Below are 23,326 nucleotides of genomic sequence, written 5' to 3' on the forward strand. Positions count from 1 at the left end.
TCATGGTGAAATCCTTGAGCAGTTTCCTTCCTCTCCGGCATCTGAGTTAAGGAAGCCTGTATCGTCGTAGTGACTGGGTGTATTGATACACCATCCAAAGTTTAAATAATTGCATTGTATGTGGGGGGTTTTCCCCCCCATCTACCAATAGATGCCCTTTTTTTCGAGCCATTGGAAAATCTCCCTGGTCTTTGTGGTTGAATCTGTGCTTTAAATTCACTGCTCGACTGAGGGACCTTACAGATAATTGTATGTATGTGTGGGGTGCAGAGATGAGGTAGTCACTCAAAGATCATGTTAAACACTATTATTGCACACAGAGTGAGTCCATGCAACATATGTGACTTATTAATAAGCACATGTTTACTCCTGAACTTACTTGTTTGTTATTTATTTAACTAGACAAGTCAGTTAAGAACAAATTCTTATTTACAATGACGGCCTACACCGGCCAAACCCGGACGACGCTGGGCCAATTGTGCACCGCCCTATGGGACTCCCAATCACGTCTGGTTGTGATACAGCCTGGATTCGAACCAGGGTCAGTAGTGACGCCTCAAGCACAGAGATGCAGTGCCTTAGACCCGAGTGGCGCATAACAAAGGCTTGCCATAACAAAGGGGTTGAATAGTTATTGACTCAAGACATTTCAGCTTTTCATTTTTTTATTAATTTGTAAAAAAATATTTTAAAAAACATAACTCCACTTTGATATTATGGGGTTTGTGTGTAGATCATCAAATGGAATCCATTTTAAATTCAAGCTGTAACACAACAAAATGTGGGGAAAATGTGAATACTTTCTGAAGGCACTTGTATATACTGAGTAGTAAGCTTAAATGTAACAAAAACATAAGGCCTATCGGAGTCAGCTAGTGTTGAAAGAGTGCAAGGCTGGCGTGACACTTCCCTTTAGGGTGTGTGTCTCACAGTACTACGTGATAGCCATCGACTGCACTCTGGCCTCAATTGAACTGTGGTTCAATGGTCCCAAAGGAGACATGAAAGGCCCGGCTAATCCAGGACCACTGAGCTTCCACCTTTACAGTGTCCCGGCCTGGGTTTGAAGTCCAGGACCCCTCCGTATCTCATCATTATATCTTCTCTCCAACACACACCATCAAAAAAGTGTGTGTGTGTGTGTGTGTATGTAACCATGACAAGAGAGATATAGTTTCAGGATGAAATTAACTGGTGGCCTATTATTTTTTTTATTTAACCTTTATTTAACTAGGCAAGTCAGTTAAGAACAAACTCTTATTTTCAATGATGGCCTAGGAACAGTGGGTTATCTGCCTTGTTCAGGGGAAAAACAACATATTTGTACCTTGTCAGCTCGGGGATTCGAACTTGCAACCTTTCAGTTACTAGGCCAACGCTCTAACCATTAGGCTACCCTGCCGCCCCATGGTAATTACGTAACATTAATTGAGAATAAATCTAAAATATATGTAGAGTAATTGATTCAGAATACATTACCATTCCAGACATACAAACCAACATAACTGACTTGCTGTGAGGGTATATTGAATAAAGAATGTACATAAAATCCGTTTAGACAATGGTAGTCCCCAAATAGCATCCTATTCGCTATAGTACAAAGTAGTGCACTACATAGAGAATAGGGTGCCATTTGGGATGCATCCATTTTCTTTGGAATCAGATATACAGTACATGTATCCGGGATTCAGCTTTGAGTTGTGCAGACAGGTGACCTTTTCACAATCACTATTGAAATGTAACACATAACTCAAGTAACACAAGTACCTGTCTGTGATGAAGAAGCACTTCACAGAGTCAAAATCAAACAAAGAAATCAATCGAGGGCTTTGTTTACTAAGCTCCCTATATCAGGAACACAGTCTCTATTGAAGATTTAATTAGTCCTTTACCATTGGTGAGAATGAGTTGAGGGACACACACACACACACACGTCTGTGTGTAGTGGATAGCGAAGTGCATCACTACGGTACCATTGGCTCTTCTGGGTCAGTGGTATTTACAGCGTTTCTTGAGTACGGTGTGTTGAAATGCAGAGGGCTGTGAGTTTGGGGTTGTGAATTTCCACTTCATGTTCAATTAAGTGTGGATTTCTCTCCCCTGAAAATACAGAGATATCCTGAGCGATGTAGTCTCTCATGGACAGACACACGTATCATAAAAGGTAGCCGCGTCTGTCGACAGACTGTGGAATGGGACAACCAACAATAAATCTTCTTCCGGAACTCAGATTTTTCATCAAGATTTCAAATCTTTGGAATTTCGGAAGGGGAGGGAGCATTCGGCCCATAGACTTGGAAAATGTACAAACGAGTTTTGGGCAACAGTTTACCCCACAGAACTTAAATCGAGCATCTGACACAATATTTTAGTTCTGGGTATCCAAGATTATGATAGATGCATTGATGACAAATGCTCAGATTTTCCTCAACAAGATCTGTAGACTTGAAAGGCAGATGGAAGAGTTCCTGTTCAGATCCCAAGTGGAGGCCTGTGTGGTCCAGTGGTCAGTGTAGCTGAATCTGGAACATGCATGAACCAAAGTCAGCATGGGTTTGAATCCAGCCCACTGATACTTCACCTTCCATCTTTCCTCTATTGTGCCATCTGTTCAATAAAACCAAAAATACAAATCCTGACTTGCAAAACAAGGCAACGCACACATTGCCAAATTGAATTTGTGCTGCTGCAATGTGTAAAGGGAAATGTAAAAAATGTTCAACTTCATATTGATCATCTCGAGCAACATGTTTGTATTTCTATGTTTTGTAGTAAAATAGATAGATGAGATATTATTATTTGACCCTGCTGGTCATTTATGAACATTTGAACATCTTGGCCATGTTCTGTTATAATCTCCACCCGGCACAGCCAGAAGAGGACTGGCCACCCCTCATAGCCTGGTTCCTCTAGGTTTCATCCTAGGTTTTGGCCTTTCTAGGGAGTTTTTCCTAGCCACCATGCTTCTACACTTGCATTGCTTGCTGTTTGGGGTTTTAGGATGGGTTTCTGTACAGCACTTTGAGATATCAGCTGATGTAAGAAGGGCTATATAAATACATTTGATTTAATTTTATTTTCAACAACATCGGTGATCATCATGTGATTTTAACCAATTATGAGGAGGCATTGCCTACTAATTGGTTGACAAAGTCATTGGAAACACTTATCTTACTCAAAACAATAGAAACATTGAATTTTCACATATGTTGATGTTGGGGTGGTGCTGGAAATGAAGTTGAACAGCGGAATGTCCATTTAAAATATATAGGGCTCCTCAATTGCTTGGAGGAGCATATACGCTGACACTACTACTCCACATGCGTCAGTCGTGTGTGTCCAAAAAAATATAGAGATGGTATTGAGTGCAGTATGAGATGAGTATGTAAACAAAGTGGCATAGTTAAAGTGGCTGGTGATACATGTATTACATAAAGATGCAGTAGATGATATAGAGTACAGTATATACATATACATATGAGATGAATAATGTAGGGCATGTAAACATTATATTAGGTAGCATTGTTTAAAGTGGCTAGTGATATATTTTACATCATTTCCCATCAATTCCCATTATTAAAGTGGCTGGAGTTGAGTCAGTGTGTTGGCAGCAGCCACTCAATGTTAGTGGTGGCTGTGTGTGTGGCTGTGTGTGTGTGTGTGTGCAAAGTCATGTAATTAAGAGATGAGTTGAGTTGGGAGTTGAACCTTAAGCCTTAAGGCAACACTTGCCATATAACGCTGTGTACCTGACTATCCTGGAGGCTAGACTGACAGTAATTACCCAAAGGTGCATGGTCACTGAAGATAAGATATTTTGCCTTGCGAAAGTATTCGGCCCTCTTGAACTTTGCAACCTTTTGCCACATTTCAGGCTTCAAACATAAAGATATAAAACTGTATTTTTTTGTGAAGAATCAACAACAAGTGGGACACAATCATGAAGTGGAACGACATTTATTGGATATTTCAAACTTTTTAACAAATCAAAAACTGAAAAATTGGGCGTGCAAAATTATTCAGCCCCCTTAAGTTAATACTTTGTAGCGCCACCTTTTGCTGCGATTACAGCTGTAAGTCGCTTGGGGTATGTCTCTATCAGTTTTGCACATCGAGAGACTGACATTTTTTCCCATTCCTCCTTGCAAAACAGCTCGAGCTCAGTGAGGTTGGATGGAGAGCATTTGTGAACAGCAGTTTTCAGTTCTTTCCACAGATTCTCGATTGGATTCAGGTCTGGACTTTGACTTGGCCATTCTAACACCTGGATATGTTTATTTTTGAACCATTCCATTGTAGATTTTGCTTTATGTTTTGGATCATTGTCTTGTTGGAAGACAAATCTCCGTCCCAGTCTCAGGTCTTTTGCAGACTCCATCAGGTTTTCTTCCAGAATGGTCCTGTATTTGGCTCCATCCATCTTCCCATCAATTGTAACCATCTTCCCTGTCCCTGCTGAAGAAAAACAGGCCCAAACCATGATGCTGCCACCACCATGTTTGACAGTGAGGATGGTGTGTTCAGGGTGATGAGCTGTGTTGCTTTTACGCCAAACATAACGTTTTGCATTGTTGCCAAAAAGTTCCATTTTGGTTTCATCTGACCAGAGCACCTTCTTCCACATGTTTGGTGTGTCTCCCAGGTGGCTTGTGGCAAACTTTAAACGACACTTTTTATGGATATCTTTAAGAAATGGCTTTCTTCTTGCCACTCTTCCATAAAGGCCAGATTTGTGCAATATACGACTGATTGTTGTCCTATGGACAGAGTCTCCCACCTCAGCTGTAGATCTCTGCAGTTCATCCAGAGTGATCATGGGCCTCTTTGTTGCATCTCTGATCAGTCTTCTCCTTGTATGAGCTGAAAGTTTAGAGGGACGGCCAGGTCTTGGTAGATTTGCAGTGGTCTGATACTCTTTCCATTTCAATATTATCGCTTGCACAGTGCTCCTTGGGATGTTTAAAGCTTGGGAAATCTTTTTGTATCCAAATCCGGCTTTAAACTTCTTCACAACAGTATCTCGGACCTGCCTGGTGTGTTCCTTGTTCTTCATGATGCTCTCTACGCTTTTAGCGGACCTCTGAGACTATCACAGTGCAGGTCCATTTATACGGAGACTTGATTACACACAGGTGGATTGTATTTATCATCATTAGTCATCTAGGTCAACATTGGATCATTCAGAGATCCTCACTGAACTTCTGGAGAGAGTTTGCTGCACTGAAAGTAAAGGGGCTGAATAATTTTGCACGCCCAATTTTTCAGTTTTTGATTTGTTAAAAAAGTTTGAAATATCCAATAAATGTCGTTCCACTTCATGATTGTGTCCCACTTGTTGTTGATTCTTCACAAAAAAAATACAGTTTTATATCTTTATGTTTGAAGCCTGAAATGTGGCAAAAGGTCGCAAAGTTCAAGGGGGCCGAATACTTTCGCAAGGCACTGTACATTGTGTAGTTCCATGTGTTCCATGGTGGTATCTGGAACGCCTTCAACAGTTCTATTTTAAGAACACTCGGAACAGTAGAATGGCATGTGTATGTTATACAGGTCATGCAGATGATGTCATTACATCATGTTTTAAGCTTTTCATATGAACTTTTAAGTGCTTACAAGAAAGGCTTTGCAACCCTTGTAAAGAAGCATCACATACCAGGGTCTGATTTGGAGAAGGTGTCCATGTCCAGCAGGTTCCTGTTTGAATGAGAGAGATAAACAAGATAAAAAAACTGAGAATAACACTAGCCTGAGTGCCAGATCTGTTTGTGTCGTCTTGCCAGCTCCATTGCTGTGTGACAATGACAGTATGGAGTGGGCAACTCCAACTTGGACTATCACCATAAATGGACAACACAATGAATAGCAGAAGTATAAATGATTTAAACTAAGTTATTTGTTCAATTTAAAAAACACAATTGAATCTCCCACTCCTGATTGAGACATGTAACAGCCGGTACAGAGAGTGCTGCCATATTAAAGGGAAGACCAGGATAAGGTGAAGGCAATGGGGGATATAAAACCTCTCTAGGGGTGGAATCCTCTTGGGGCTTTACACTCAGAGGGAGGTGTGTGTGTGTGTGTCAGGCTGGTAAGGTGTAGCTTGTAGCTGCTGGCAGATGAAGAAACAGGTCTTGGGGTATTTGCTCACATGCTTAGTTTCAGCTAGACTGGCTGGACACACCAGTCTAGCTGGACACGGGGTACTGGCTGGACACACCAGTCTAGCTGGACACGGGGTACTGGCTGGACACACCAGTCTAGCTGGACACGGGGTACTGGCTGGACACACCAGTCTAGCTGGACACGGGGTACTGGCTGGACACACCAGTCTAGCTGGACACGGGGTACTGGCTGGACACACCAGTCTAGCTGGACACGGAGTACTGGCTGGGCACACCAGTCTAGCTGGACACGGGGTACTGGCTGGGCACACCAGTCTAGCTGGACACTGGGTACTGGCTGGACACACCAGTCTAGCTGGACACGGGGTACTGGCTGGACACACCAGTCTAGCTGGACACGGGGTACTGGCTGGACACACCAGTCTAGCTGGACACGGGGTACTGGCTGGGCACACCAGTCTAGCTGGACACGGGGTACTGGCTGGACACACCAGTCTAGCTGGACACGGGGTAGTGGCTGGACACACCAGTCTAGCTGGACACGGGGTAGTGGCTGGACACACCAGTCTAGCTGGACACGGGGTAGTGGCTGGACACACCAGTCTAGCTGGACACGGGGTAGTGGCTGGACACACCAGTCTAGCTGGACACGGGGTAGTGGCTGGGCACACCAGTCTAGCTGGACACGGGGTACTGGCTGGACACACCAGTCTAGCTGGACACGGGGTACTTGCTGGACACACCAGACTGGCTGGTCATGGGGTACTGGCTGGACACACCAGACTGGCTGGTCAAGGGGTACTGGCTGGACACACCAGACTGGCTGGTCATGGGGTACTGGCTGGACACACCAGACTGGCTGGTCAAGGGGTACTGGCTGGACACACCAGACTGGCTGGTCATGGGGTACTGGCTGGACAGTGGACCTGCAAGTCTTTCCCTTTCCTGACTTCAGTTTGGAATAGCCTCTGGTGACCTGCTTTCAGTTCAACAGCCAAAAGGCTTTTGTCTTGTTTTCCTTTACAGACTTCCACTGCATGTGATGAATGCACAGTTTTAGTTTATGGACGCATGCCAAAATTTAAATAATTACAAATCAATAACACATTTGCAATAAGCCCCAATGATAAACTCCCAATTCCTCTGACCTGATCTAATTTGTCTAAAATGCTCGTATTTTGTAGTTTTCACCGTGATGAGCTCAGCAGGTCAGGATCGGCCATGTTGTTTTGAGAATGACTACCTCTCCTCCATGTCTTGTCTCTTCCTTCATCGTTGCTGTACCAATAGGGACATGAGGAGAACATCCAATCGGAGCGCTCTCCTGCTGTGATTGACATTCTCGGACAGCGCCAGCCCATCCCCAGCTCCATGTCCATATAAGGCCCTGCCCCGCCCCCCTTTCGGAAAAGACATTTTGTTGATCCCTGCCTACAGACAGAAACTAAAACAAGAGGCTCCCACGCTGAGGTCTGTCCGACCAAGCTGACTCCACACTCCAAGACTGCTTCCATCACGTGGACTGGGAGATGTTTCGTATTGCGTCAGATAACAACATTGACGAATACGCTGATTCGGTGTGCGAGTTCATTAGAACGTGCGTTGAAGATGTCGTTCCCATAGCAACGATTAAAACATTCCCTAACCAGAAACCGTGGATTGATGGCAGCATTCGTGTGAAACTGAAAGCGCGAACCACTGCTTTTAATCAGGGCAAGGTGTCTGGTAACATGACCGAATACAAACAGTGCAGCTATTCCCTCCGCAAGGCTATCAAACAAGCTAAGCGCCAGTACAGAGACAAAGTAGAATCTCAATTCAACGGCTCAGACACAAGAGGCATGTGGCAGGGTCTACAGTCAATCACGGACTACAGGAAGAAATCCAGCCCAGTCACGGACCAGGATGTCTTGCTCCCAGGCAGACTAAATAACTTTTTTGCCCGCTTTGAGGACTATACAGTGCCACTGACACGGCCTGCAACGAAAACATGCGGTCTCTCCTTCACTGCAGCCGAGGTGAGTAAGACATTTAAACGTGTTAACCCTCGCAAGGCTGCAGGCCCAGACGGCATCCCCAGCCGCGCCCTCAGAGCATGCGCAGACCAGCTGGCCGGTGTGTTTACGGACATATTCAATCAATCTCTATACCAGTCTGCTGTTCCCACATGCTTCAAGAGGGCCACCATTGTTCCTGTTCCCAAGAAAGCTAAGGTAACTGAGCTAAACGACTACCGCCCCGTAGCACTCACATCTGTCATCATGAAGTGCTTTGAGAGACTAGTCAAGGACCATATCACCTCCACCCTACCTGACACCCTAGACCAACTCCAATTTGCTTACCGCCCAAATAGGTCCACAGACGATGCAATCTCAACCACACTGCACACTGCCCTAACCCATCTGGACAAGAGGAATACCTATGTGAGAATGCTGTTCATTGACTACAGCTCGGCATTCAACACCATAGTACCCTCCAAGCTCGTCATCAAGCTCGAGACCCTGGGTCTCGACCCCGCCCTGTGCAACTGGGCACTGGACTTCCTGACGGGCCGCCCCCAGGTGGTGAGGGTAGGCAACAACATCTCCTCCCCGCTGATCCTCAACACTGGGGCCCCACAAGGGTGCGTTCTGAGCCCTCTCCTGTACTCCCTGTTCACCCACGACTGCGTGGCCACGCACGCCTCCAACTCAATCATCAAGTTTGCGGACGACACAACAGTGGTAGGCTTGATTACCAACAACGACGAGACGGCCTACAGGGAGGAGGTGAGGGCCCTCGGAGTGTGGTGTCAGGAAAATAACCTCACACTCAACGTCAACAAAACTAAGGAGATGATTGTGGACTTCAGGAAACAGCAGAGGGAACACCCCCCTATCCACATCGATGGAACAGTAGTGGAGAGGGTAGCAAGTTTTAAGTTCCTCGGCATACACATCACAGACAAACTGAATTGGTCCACTCACACAGACAGCATCGTGAAGAAGGCGCAGCAGCGCCTCTTCAACCTCAGGAGGCTGAAGAAATTCGGCTTGTCACCAAAAGCACTCACAAACTTCTACAGATGCACAATCGAGAGCATCCTGGCGGGCTGTATCACCGCCTGGTACGGCAACTGCACCGCCCTCAACCGTAAGGCTCTCCAGAGGGTAGTGAGGTCTGCACAACGCATCACCGGGGGCAAACTACCTGCCCTCCAGGACACCTACACCACCCGATGTCACAGGAAGGCCATAAAGATCATCAAGGACATCAACCACCCGAGCCACTGCCTGTTCACCCCGCTATCATCCAGAAGGCGAGGTCAGTACAGGTGCATCAAAGCTGGGACCGAGAGACTGAAAAACAGCTTCTATCTCAAGGCCATCAGACTGTTAAACAGCCACCACTAACACTGAGTGGCTGCTGCCAACACACTGACACTGACTCAACTCCAGCCACTTTAATAATGGGAATTGATGGGAAATGATGTAAATATATCACTAGCCACTTTAAACAATGCTACCTTATATAATGTTACTTACCCTACATTATTCATCTCATATGCATACGTATATACTGTACTCTATATCATCGACTGTATCCTTATGTAATACATGTATCACTAGCCACTTTAAACTATGCCACTTTGTTTACATACTCATCTCATTTGTACATACTGTACTCGATACCATCTACTGTATCTTGCCTATGCTGCTCTGTACCATCACTCATTCATATATCCTTATGTACATATTCTTTATCCCCTTACACTGTGTACAAGACAGTAGTTTTGGAATTGTTAGTTAGATTACTTGTTATTACTGCATTGTCGGAACTAGAAGCACAAGCATTTCGCTACACTCGCATTAACATCTGCTAACCATGTGTATGTGACAAATAAAATTTGATTTGATTTGATGTTGACCTACTCGTTATCTTGTGTTAAATCAATTTGTTAAATCACCACCGAGGTCACTTCAACAGCACACTATGAGGAAAAAAGCTTCATATCCTGAAGCCCTTACCGGGACTCAAACCCGGGTCCAGCGTCTGTCAAGCCAACACCTTAACCATTACGCCAAGAGGTCCAACGTGTCCTCACTCTTCTCTATACAAGTCCCTTACATGTACACGCCGCTCCAATTGCTTCACAGGCACCATCCCATTTCTGACACCAATGTGGTGAATTTGATGGGTATTCACGACCAGGACTCAAACCAGGGTCCAGCGACTGTCAAGCCAACACCCTGAACTGTTACGCCAAGACGTCTGAACCTCTTTGACAAGGTGACTAGGTGTTAGGTTACGGTTGCTACAATAGCAACTTAGATATAGCTACACGCTGGTAAGAGTGTACAAGTAGCTACAAGTTGGTAAGAGTGTGACGCTGCAGAGTTGTGGGTTCGATTCCCACTGGGTACTCAAAATGCTGTCATTGTACTGTAAACTTGCTTTGGGTCAAAGTGTCTGCTAAATGACTTATTATTATTGCATACATTTGCTTGGTGTTGTATTTATATCAAAAGGTAGGGCTCAGGCGAAAGAAATGCAAGATGATAAAGGACAGTACAATCAAAACAACACACTTCACAATAAGTAGAATTTATTCCAACCTGTCAAAACATGGATTGTGTAAAGCTACATTTGAATGAACACAGTAAAACAGGTGTTGCTTTGTCACACCATGACAACATCATTTACTGTAACTATATAACACAAAACAAAGTTTGCAGTGGTCTAACAAAGAGGATAATACTTTATGACTGCAATACATTTAGCACCTGTTTATTGCACAGCACCGTACACAGAGACAGAGACACAGATGGAGGGGAAAAGGGGAATACCTAGTCAAAATGCATTCAAATGAAATGTGTCTTCCGCATTTAGGGGGTTGGATAGAGAGAGAGAAGGGTTGGATAGAGAGAGAAGGAGAAAGGTTGGATAGAAAGAGAGAAAGTTTGGCTAGGGGGACAAACCTATTGTTTGGGGCAACTACAAACTTTACGTTCAGGTAATACTTTGAACGCAAAGTTGAGTAAACAAAGAGGCAGTGGATGGAATCAGTTACTAAATAATAATTAGTTGAATCAACTAGATTTTTGTGTTGTTTCAATGTTAAACTTATACTTACCTTCCTCAATATTATAGCTATGAATGCCAATAAGGTCATAGATGCTTTAAATATATTATTACACGTAAATGGAAGGGTCACGCATCTTTCAAGGCTCACAAGTTCAGGCTGCTTTTGTGGGGTAATCACGTTGACGGGTCTCTTTCAAACAAGAGTGATGAAAGAAACTGGTGGAAGAGCCAGTCCTTATTAGATGTTGCAATGCCTTCTCAGACCAGACCGAGTTTGAGACTCTGACGTGGAAAGACATCAGTCAACAAATATTAGGCTAACATACCTGTTTTTGATTAAAGGGAGAACACAAGCCATCACTGCTCTGGAGAGAGGGAAGAGTTTTTCTCCATGTAATGGGGCCAAAACTGAGAAGAGAAACGCTACATGTTATGGTCGTGATTGATGTTTTGTTGTGTGCATGACAATAGTACAAAACTAGAACATAATAATAGGATTTCACCTAATATAAAACATAATTTATTTTAAATAATACCTAATCCTTGTTCGATATAAAAATCTGGCATACAGGCATTCAGTTACTGTTCCATTGAAAGTTAAGTCACTTGTTTTAAACATTCTAAGCGAGTGTGGTATGATCGTCGGTGCCAGGCAAGCAGGTTCCAGCATCTCAGAAACGGCCGCCCTCCTGGGCTTTTCACGCACGATAGTGTCTAGAGTTAACAGAGAAAGGTGCAACAAACAAAAAAACATCCAGTCAGTGGCAGTCCTGTGGGCAAAGGAGAATGGCAAGAATCGTGCAAACTAACAGGCGGGCCACAATCGGCGCTGTAAAACAGTGGTGTGCAGAACGGCATCTCGGAACACACAACTCGTCTGTCCTTGTCACGGATGGGCTACTGCAGAAGACGACCACACCGGGTTCCACTCCTATCAGATAAAAACAAGAATAAGCAGCTCCAATGGGCACGCGGTCACCAACACTGGACAACTGAGGACTCCGACGAATCCCGGTTCCTGTGGCGTCATGCTAATGGCAGAGTGGGGATTTGGCGTAAGAAGCATGAGTCCATGGCTCCATCCTGCCTGGTTTCAACGATACAAGCTGGTGGCAGTGGTATGGTGAATGTTTTCCTGGCACAGGTTTTGTCCCTTGATACCAATTGAGGAACGTTTCCATGCCCGGAATAATTCAGTCTGTTCTGGAGGCAAAGAAGGGGTTCAATCCATAACTAGATGGGTGTACCTAATAAACTGGCAACGGAGTGCGCGTATGTATCTCACATCTGTTGCTTTCGGGTAATGGCGTTAGGGACAGTATAGGATGAATCAATAATTGTTTTCTTACCGAGGAGTAAAATGTAATTTTTGTAATATCAGTCCTGGTTATATGTAACAATCCCTTGTTGGGAGTGCCTACATTATTATTTATATTATTTGTTAATTAAATACATTAAGTTATGCAATAATTTGTAATATATACAGTACCAGTCAAAAGTTGACACACCCATTCATTCAATAGTTTTTCTTTACTTTTACTATTTTCTACATTGTAGAATAATAGTGAAGACATCCAACCTATGTAATTACACATATGGAATCATGTAGTAATCAAAAAAGTGTTGAAACAAAAAAACAGCCAGCCTTTGCCTTGACAGTTTTGCACACTCTGGGCATTCTCTCAACCAGCTTCATGAGGTAGTCACCTGGAATACATTTCAATTAGCAGGTGTGCCTTTTAAAAAGTTAATTTGTGGAATTTCTTTCCTTCTTAATGCATTTGAGTCAGTGGTGTTGGGACAAAGTAGGGCTGGTATACAAAAGATAGCCCTACTTGGTATAAGACCAAGTCCATATTATGGCAAGAACAGCTCAAATAAGCAAAGAGAAACGACAGTCCATTATTATTTAAGACACGGAACATTAAGAACTTTGAACGTTTCTTAAAAAGTACATTCGCAAAAACCATCAAGCGCTTTGATGAAACTGGCTCTCACGAGGACCGCCACAGGAAAGGAAGACCCAGAGTTACCTCTGCTGCAGAGGATAAGTACATTAGAGTTACCAGCCTTAGATTGCAGCCCAAGTAAATGCTTCACGGAGTTCAAGTAACAGACACATCTCAACATCAACTGTTCAGAGGAGACTGTGTGAATCAGGCCTTCATGGTCAAATTGCTGCAAAGAAACCACTAGTAAAGGACACCAACAGGTGGAAATCTGCCCATTGGTCTGATGAGTCCAAATTTGAGATTTTTGGTTCCAACTTTGTGAGACGCAGAGTAGGTGAATGGATGGTCTCCACATGTGTGGTTCCCACCGTGAAGCATAGAGGAGGTGTGATGGTGCTTTGCTGGTGACACTGTCAGTGATTTATTTAGAATTCAAGGCACACTTAACAAGCATGGCTACCACAGCATTCTGCAGCAATATGCCATCCCATCTGGTTTGAGCTTAGTGGGACTATCATTTGTTTTTTAACAGGACAATGACCCAACACACCTCCAGGCTGTGTAAGGGCTATTTGAAGTGCTGCATCAGATGACCTGGTCTCCACAATCACCCGACCTTATCCTTTTGCGACCAGGGGGCAGTATTTTCATTTTTGGATAAAAAAAATTCCAGTTTTAAACAGGATATTTTTTCACGACAAGATGCTCGACTATGCATATAATTGAGCTTTGGATAGAAAACACTCTGACGTTTCCAAAACTGCAAAGATATTGTCTGTGAGTGCAACAGAACTGATGTTACAGGCAAAACCCGGATAAAAATCCAATCAGGAAGTGCCTCATTTTTTGAAAGCGCTTCATACCAGTGACTCCTTATATGGCTGTGAATGGGCTACGAATGAGCTTACGCTTTTTCTACGTATTCCCCAAGGTGTCTACAGCATTGTGAAGTCTTGTTACGCATTTATGTTGAAGAATAGCCGTAAGGGACCACATTGAGCAAGTGGTCACATGATGGCTCCCGCAGAAAATCTTGCGTAAAGTACTGAGGTAGCCATTATTCCAATTGCTTCTAATGAGAAACCAATTGTCCCGACGGATATATTATCGAATAGATATGTGAAAAACACCTTGAGGATTGATTCTAAACAACGTTTGCCATGTTTCTGTCGATATTATGGAGCTAATTTGGAAAAAAGCTTGGCGTTGAAGTGACCGCATTTTCCGGTCGATTTCTCAGCCAAACGTGAAGAACAAACGGGAGCTATTTCGCCTACAAAAATAATATTTTTGGAAAAAAGGAACATTTGCTATCTAACTGGGAGTCTCCTGAGTGAAAACATCCAAAGTTCTTCAAAGGTCAATTATTTAATTTGATTGCTTTTCTTATTTTCGTGAAAATGTTGCCTGCTGCTAGCAGAGCCTAGCATAGCATTATGCCATGATAAACTTACACAAATGCTTGTCTAGCGTTGGCTGTAAAGCATATTTTGAAAATCTGAGATGACAGTGTGATTAACAAAAGGTTAAGCTGTGTCTCAATATATTTAATTTGTGATTTTCATGAATAGGAAGATTTTCTAGGAAGACTTATGTCCGCTGCGTTATGCTAATTAGTTTGAGGCGATGATTACGCTCCCGGATCTGGGTTTGAGAGTCGCAAGAAGTTAACCCAATTGAGACGGGGCGGCAGCGTAACCCAGTGGTTAGAGCATTGGACTAGTAACCGAAAGGTTGCAAGATCGAATTCCCGAGCTGACAAGGTACAAATCTGTCGTTCTGCTCCTGAACAAGGCAGTTAACCCACTGTTCCTAGGCTGTCATTGAAAATAAGATTTTGTTCTTAACTGACATGCCTAGTTAAACAAAGGTTAAAACATTTTTTTTAAGATGATTTGGGATGAAGGAAAAGCAGCCAACAAGTGCTCAGCATATGTGGGAATACCATTTCAGGTGAAGCTGGTTGAGATAATGCCAAGTGTGTGCAAAGCTGTCATCAGGTAAAGGGTGAAGAATCTAAAATATATGTATATTTGTTTGACACTTTTTTTTTGGTTAGTACATGATTCCATGTGTGTTATTTTATAGTTTTGATGTCTTCACTATTATTCTACAATGTAGAAAATAGTACAAATAAAGAAAAACTCTTGAATGAGTAGGTGTGTCCAAACTTTTTGACTGCTACTGTGTGTGTGTGTGTGTGTGTGTATGTATGTATGTATGTATGTATGTATATATATATATATATATATATATATATATATCACACACAACTGTATACAGTATAATCGAGGTGATGGCATTGGAAATCCTTTTGGCTGCTTCTGTTCTGTAGGTGGCACTGTGGCCTCTTTTCAAAGGATGGGTCCCAATCTCTCAAAAGCACCGGGATCCAGTTGGACAGGGGTGGTCTTCTAGTTACTGGGATGACAACCCAACTTGGGATGGGGGGAGGTTTTAGGTTTTAAAACAATTGGAGGTTTACTCAGTAGCAGTGCAAATATCATGGCAAAGCTATATGGACACTCAATGATCATGATACTTTGTAATGGTAAGTTTACAAACAGTATATTATGATAAATAGAATTCAAACTTGTTTCTCATTATGGTAAATGGTGATGAGTATAGCCAGTTATAATTGTAATGGCTTAGCAGATAATACAAAAAGACAATCAGTATTTACCTGGCTAAAAGAGAAGGAATAAAATCTCTATTGTTTACAGGAAACTCATTCAACCATTTAAGATGAAGTTGTGTGATCGAATATACTTCTCCTATGGGCAAAGAAAGTCAAAATGGGTGATGATATTAAAACCTCTTAAGTCTACCCCTTCCTTTTTCGAACATTCTGTTAAAAATCGCACAACTTTTCAGCGTCCTGCTACTCATGCCAGGAATATAGTATATGCATATGATTAGTATGTGTGGATAGAAAACACTCTGAAGTTTCTAAAACTGGTTAAATCACGGCTGTGACTATAACAGATCGTGTGTTTCATTGAAAAAGGCAAGAAAAACTGCTCTCTGAAAGCTAAAAATAATTTCCATAAGTCACTTTCATGGGTTGTTAAAAGGGCACAAAATGTAATATCGACCTGCATGCAATTCATACAGATTCCACACGATGTCGCCATTGTCGTCATTTTCAATGGAGTTTTTTGTTGGAAAATCCAACTAACTGGATTCCGTTTCTTCCGGTCTCCACCAGGATGTTTTCAATGTGCACATTGGCAGCCATTGATTTGCAGACGAGGAGCTATTGAATATACATCGCCCTGTAATCATTTTGATAGATTATAAACGTTTACTAATACCTAAAGTTGGATTACAAAAGTATTTTGAAGTGTTTTGTGAAAGTTTATCGTCAACTTTTTTAATTTTAAAAAATGACGCAGCGTTTAAAAACGATGTTTTTTTCTGAATGACACAGCTTCCATTGAAAGCTATTTTGGGTATATATGGACCGATTTAAACGAAAAAAAGACCCAATAGTGATGTTTATGGGGCATATAGGAGTGCCAAGAAAGAAGCTCGTCAAAGGTAATGAATGTTTTATATTTTATTTCTGCGTTTTGTGTGGCGCCGGATAAGCAAAGTCTTTGTTTACGTCGCATTCAGGCATTTTGAGGTGTTGCATGCTATCAGATAATAGCTTCTCATGCTTTCGCCGAAAAGCATTTTAAAAATCTGACTTGTTGGCTAGGTTCACAACGAGTGTAGCTTTAATTCAATACCCTGCATGTGAATTTTGATTAAGGTTTGAGTTTTAACGAGTACATTTAGCATTTAGCGTAGCGCATTTGCATTTCCAGGTGTCTACTTGAGACATCTGCGTCTCAAGTAGGAGCAAGAAGTTTTAAAGGTAGATGGATTCTTTTAAATATGTTATCGGACCATAAACAGATTTGGTTCCTTAATCTATAAAGGTCCAAATAATGATAATCCACGCTTCTTTGAAAATATCTAATAATCGTTTATCAAGCCTACAGGCAATTCAAGACTATTGTTAGGGTGTGAGATTATAATACGTTTTTATATACCTCAATGGAATGTAAAGAAAACATATATTAGAACTAGTGGATATACCGTATGGAGGCTTAAATATCCTGACCTAGTGAGATAAATATGGCAGAGGCTCAATTAAGCTAGTCATCTTGACTACTTTCTTAGGTCATTCTCTCGGACACCAAAAGATTTTTAAAAATAAATACATTTTAAAAAGTGTTGATAGGGGACAGAATGGGGTCAGACCATTAAATAATTGGCATACACATTACTCTTACAGAATTTCCACGTGGGCGAGGTTTTTTGAAATGTAACCAATGCCTATTGGATGGCAAGAAGGGTCTCCCGACCCCTCCTTTCTCAACCTCCAGTATTTATGCTGCAATAGTTTGTGTTGGGGGGCTAGGGTCAGTCTGTTATATCTGGAGTATTTCTCCTGTCTTATCCGTGTCTTGTGTGAATTTAAGTATGCCGTCTCTAATTCTCTTTCTTTCTCTCTCTCGGAGGACCTGAGCCCTAGAACCATGCCTTAGGACTACCTGGCCTGATGACTCCTTGCTGTCCCCAGTCCACCTGGTCATGCTGCTGCTCCAGGTTCAACTGTTCTGCCTGCGGCTATGGAACCCTGACCTGTTCACCGGACGTTCTACCTTTCCCAGACCTGCTGTTTTCAACTCTCTAGAGACAGCAGGAGCGGTAGAGATACTCTGAATGATCGGCTATGAAAAGCCAACAGACATTTACTCCTGATGTGCTGACCAGTTGCACCCTCTACAACCACTGTGATTATTATTTGACCCTGCTGGTCATCTATGAACATTTGAACATCTTGGCCATGTTCTGTTATAATCTCCACCCGGCACAGCCAGAAGAGGACTGGCCACCCCTCATAGCCTGGTTCCTCTCTAGGTTTCTTCCAAGGTTCTGGCCTTTCTATGGAGTTTTTCCTAGCCACTGTGCTTCTACGCCTGCATTGCTTGCTGTTTGGGGTTTTAGGCTGGGTTTCTGTACAGCACGTTGTGACATCAGCTGATGTAAGAAGAGCATTTTAAATACATTTTATTGATTGATTTTAACCAAGACCAAGAATTTATAAACAAACTTATTCCAATATAACATAATCACAGCAGATCCCCTTATTGTATGGGACACTTTTAAAATGTGTCTTTAGAGGCCATGCAATTCAATACTCATCTTTAAAACCGAAGTACTTTAGGTCAAAATACTTACTATTAACAAAGGGAAATAGAGGGACTAACAGTATAGATAGAAAGCAAAAAAAAAACTGTACCAGAAAGGCACCAAATAAGTTAGGAAATAAACAAAAATAACTGGATTTAAGAAAGATCAAGAGTAATGTGTTATAAAAAATAAAGCAAACTGGATGGAATATGAAAATTCACCAAATGAAATTTTTATCTTCAACATAGAAATGCTACCAAAAATAATTTACAGAAAGTCGTTACAAATGATGGAGTCATCCATGATTCACTAAATTATATTTTGAAAGAGGAAGTAAAGTACTTTAAGCATATGTTTTAGTTTCAGTTTCCATCTCCACTAACCAAAATTAATTGTATGGATTTTTTTCTATTAATAATGTTAAATTAACAGCTGTACAGAAATACTCATGTGGAGGACAAATTACAGAGGAGGAATTTATTGATGCAATTAAAGCCTTTAAGTCCAGGAAAACTTCAGGGCTGGGTGGCATACCAGTTGAGGTATATCAAATATTTGTTCATGTACTCAGAGGACCGTTATTAGCATGTTTTAACCACTCTTAAAAAATTACAGGCTATCCAATACTCAAGGAGGTCTGATTTCACTATTATTGAAACAGGAACCAAGTGGTAATTTTAAAATATCTAGTCCATTTGAAAAATTGGAGGCCCCTTTCAGTGGTGTGCATACCTTTTTTAATTATATTGTCGGATATTATTAATCGTAATCAGACAGGCTTTTTATATGGGCGATACATTGGAGGTAATATAAGACAAGTACTGGAAAAAATAGAACGCTATGAAAAATCCGGGAAACCAGGCCTGGTATTCATAGCTGACTTTGAAAATGCTTTTGATACAACTGGAAGTTATACATAAATGCCTGGAATATTTATATTTTGGAGAATCTCTTATACAATGGCTTACAGTTATGTATAGTAACCCTAGGTGTATAGTAAATAATGGCCACTTCTCAGAAAGTATTCAACTGTCAAGAGGAATAAAACAAGGTTGTCCACTATCGGCATATCTATTTATTATGTCCATTGAAATGTTAGCTGTTAAAATCTGATCCAAAAATAATATCAAACGGCTAGAAATTCAGGGCTAAAAACAAAGGTGTCATTGTACGCTGATGATTCATGCTTTCATTTTAATCCATAATTTGGATCCCTCCATAGTCTCATAGAGGATCTAGAAAATGTTTCAAACCTCTCAGGATTATGATAAGTGTATTATTATGTAGGTATTGGATCACAAACAAATAATGTGTCACCCCGTGTTCAAGAATGGTCTTTTTTCCTTTATTCAGATTACAACCGCTTACTTTTGGTTATTTGAAAATTAAATAATCTCCAAAATATAGCCATTTTAAAAACAAACCATAGAAAGTTGGTTCAAATTTAAGTTTAATCCACCAGAAAAGACCGAAGAAATATTACAACAAATATGGTTAAACTCAAATACGAATTGTTAAAAAATATATATATTCTGGGGGAAAATGATTTAAAACTGTATAATCTTGGTAAATTATATCATAAAAATGACTGGTGGAGTTGTCACACATGGAAATGTCTGCTCTATCCAAAATTTCAGCATTTCTGCTAAAAGGGAAGACTGGAAGGGGGTGAAGAGAAGGGAACTGGTCTGTCGCCTCACATTAAAGACAGAAACTGGCTAAAGAAAATTGTGATACATAAGACAAAGTACACCAGTTTAATTTAAGGACCAAAAAAGTGACAGCTGTGCCATGCAGGTTGCAAAATAGTTGGGAATAGATTTTTTATGTACCTATTCCATGGCACATGGTTTATGAACTGTTACACAAAATGACGCCGGATTCAAAACTTAGAGTTTTTCAATTGAAACGATTATACAAAATTCTTGCAAACAATAACATTTTATATACAAAAATATGTTGACACCCCTTCAAATTATTGGATTTGGTTATTTCAGCCACACCCATTGCTGACGTGTGTATTCAATTGAGCACACAACCATGCAATCTTTCAACGTGGCACTGTCATAGGATGCCACCTTTCCAACAAGTGATTTCATCAAATTTCTGCCCTGCTAGAGATGGCCCAGTCAACTGTAAGTGCTATCATTGTGAAGTGGAAACGTCTAGGAGCAACAACGGTTCAGTTGTGAAGTGGAAGGCCACACAAGCTCACAGAACGGTACCGCCGAGTGCTGAAGCGCGTAAAAATAGTTTGTCCTCAATTGCAACAATCACTACTGAGTTCCAAACTGCCTGTGGAAGCAACGTCAGCACAATAACTGTTCATCGGGAGCATCATGAAATAGGTGTCCATGGCTGAGCAGCTGCAGACAAGCCTAAGATCACCATGTGCAATGCCTAGCATCGCCTGGAGTGGTGTAAAGCTCGCCGCCACTCTGGAGCAGTGGAAACGTGTTCTCTGGAGTGATGAATCACGCTTCACCATCTGGCATTCCGACAGACTAATTTGGGTTTGGCGGAATCCAGGAGAATGCTACCTGCCCCAATGCATAGTGTCAACTGTAAAGTTTGGTGGAATAATTGTCTGTAGCTGTTTTTCATGTTTTGGGCTAGGCCACTTCCAGTGAAGGGTAATGCTACAGCATTCTAGATGATTCTGTGCTTCCAACTTTGTGGCAAAAGTTTGGGGAAGGTCCTTTCCTGTTTCAGCATGACAATGCCCCCCCCAGTGAACAAAGCGAGGTCCATACAGAAATGGTTTATCGAGATCAGTGTGGAAGAACTTGACTGGCCTGCACAGAGCCCTGACCTCAACCCCATCCAAAACCTTTGGGTTGAATTGGAACGCCAACTGCGAGCCAGGCCTAATAGCCATCAGTGCCCGACCTCACTAATGCTCGTGGCTGAATGGAAGCAAGTCCCCACAGCAATGTTCATACATCTAGTGGAAAGCCTTCCTAGAAGAGTGGAGGCTGTTATAGCAGCAAAGGGGGGGACAAACTCAACCTTAATGCTCATGATTTTGTAATTAGGTTTTCAATTAGCAGGTGTCCACATACTTTTGGTCATGTAGTGTATATGGGGGATACAACCATCTTTGCAGATTTTGCTGGGGAGAGACGGAATCATTAAATCACTTGTTTTGATACTGCCCATATGTAGCTTGTTTTTGGTTGAGGTTCAGGAATGGCTGAAGAATGACAACATTTACCTGGAGGTAACTATGCAAATAGCACCGCTGGGTCATTTGAAAAAAAGAAAAAGAAAAGATAACTAATCTAAAATATACTGTGTCTGTAAAATGTATATAGTATGTATAAACTGGAAGTAGAAGCCTAAGTATTGTAGTCCATTCGTTTACTCCAATTAGGGGAGGGATGGTAGGATTAGGGGGAAAAGATAAAGAAGGAAAATATATACACAAAATATATATTTACCCGCAAAATATATGGGGGATTGGAAATGCGGATAATTAAATGGATAGAAGCCACAATCTATCTGCAATATTAAAGCTGATCTACCCCCTAAAAAAATATATATTGAATTAACTGGCCAGACTATGGCCTGTTTGTTTTGATTATTCATGTATTTTTCTGAGTTTGGCTGTCAAGACCCTGTGGGTCTCTATGCGCCAAGTACTCTCTCATATTCACAGCTGATGCCTAGTTGCCATGGAGTGTGTTTCAGGGGGGAATTCACCCAACCCCATTCTGTCAGTGTCAGGCAGCGAAGACAATCCCCCCTTGCCACCCCCCGTCACCCTCAAGACCAGCCCTGTCTGTTCCATGGGCCGAGGTAGGCTGAAAATGCTCAACTCGACAAGTTATTTACATTTGTCACCCAAACAGGTTTCTTTAAAGGATGTTACTTTTGTAGGCCATTTCATTTCAATCTAGACTTGCAGCCAGCCGATGATGCAGCCTACTCTAATCTAAAAAAATGTTAAACTGTTTTCAACTGGGGGAGGCAGGTAGCCTGGCGGGAAGGAGCATTGGGCCAGTAACCGAAAGGTTGCTGGATCGAATCCCCGAGCTGACAAGGTAAAAATCTGTCACCTGCCGCTCTGTTCCCCGGGCGTCGATTACGTGGATGTCAATTAAGACAGCCTCCCGCACCTCTCTGATTCAGAGAGGTTGGGTTAAATGTTGAAGACAGATTTCAGTTGAATGCATTCAGCTGTACAACTGACTAGGTACAATTGAAGTCGGAAGTTTACATACACCTTAGCCAAATACATTTAAACTCAGTTTTCACAATTCCTGACATTTAATCTTAGTAAAAATGTCCTGTCTTAGGTCAATTAGGATCACCACTTTATTTTAAGAATGTGAAATGTCAGAATAATAGTAGAGATAATTATTTATTTCAACTTTTATTTCTTTCATCAGATTCCCAGTGGGTCTGACGTTTACAAACACTCAATTAGTATTTGGTAGCATTGCCTTTAAATTGTTTAACTTGGGTCAAGCGTTTTGGGTAGCTTTCCATAAGTTTCCCACAATAAGTTGGGTGAATTTTGGCCCATTCCTCCTGACAGAGCTGGTGTAACTGAGTCAGGTATGTAGGCCTTCTTGCTCGCACACGCTTTTTCAGTTCTGCCAATGTAACAGTATAACTTTAGACCGTCCCTTCGCCCATACCCGGGCGCGAACCAGGGACCCTCTGCACACATCAACAACAGTCACCCACGAAGCATCATTACCCATCGCTCCACAAAAGCCACAGCCCTTGCAGAGCAAGGAGAACCACTACTTCAATGTCTCAGAGCAAGTGACGTCACCGATTGAAATGCTATTTAGTGCGCACCCCCGCTAACTAGCTAGCCATTTCACATCCGTTACACCAACAATTTTTCTGTAGGATTGAGATCAGGGCTTTGTGATGGCCACTCCAATAACTTGACTTTGTTGTCCTTAAGCCATTTTTCCACAACTTTGGAAGTATGCATGGGTTCACTGTCCATTTGGAAGATCCATATTTGTGACCAAGCTTTAACTT

At 42.0% G+C, this 23,326-nt stretch overlaps 1 protein-coding gene across 1 annotated transcript in view; it reads right to left on the reverse strand.

Annotated features, from left to right (window-relative positions):
- LOC139413830 (copine-9-like) overlaps positions 1–23,326 on the reverse strand; it is a 134,628-nt gene that overhangs the window by 109,286 nt on the left and 2,016 nt on the right. Inside the window, exon 2 of the mRNA XM_071161619.1 lies at positions 5,654–5,694. Coding sequence (XP_071017720.1) covers positions 5,654–5,694 — 41 coding nt within the window. The remainder of the gene's footprint in view (positions 1–5,653; positions 5,695–23,326) is intronic.

This window comes from Oncorhynchus clarkii, chromosome 7 (assembly GCF_045791955.1).
Source record: "Oncorhynchus clarkii lewisi isolate Uvic-CL-2024 chromosome 7, UVic_Ocla_1.0, whole genome shotgun sequence".
NCBI lineage: Eukaryota > Metazoa > Chordata > Actinopteri > Salmoniformes > Salmonidae > Oncorhynchus > Oncorhynchus clarkii.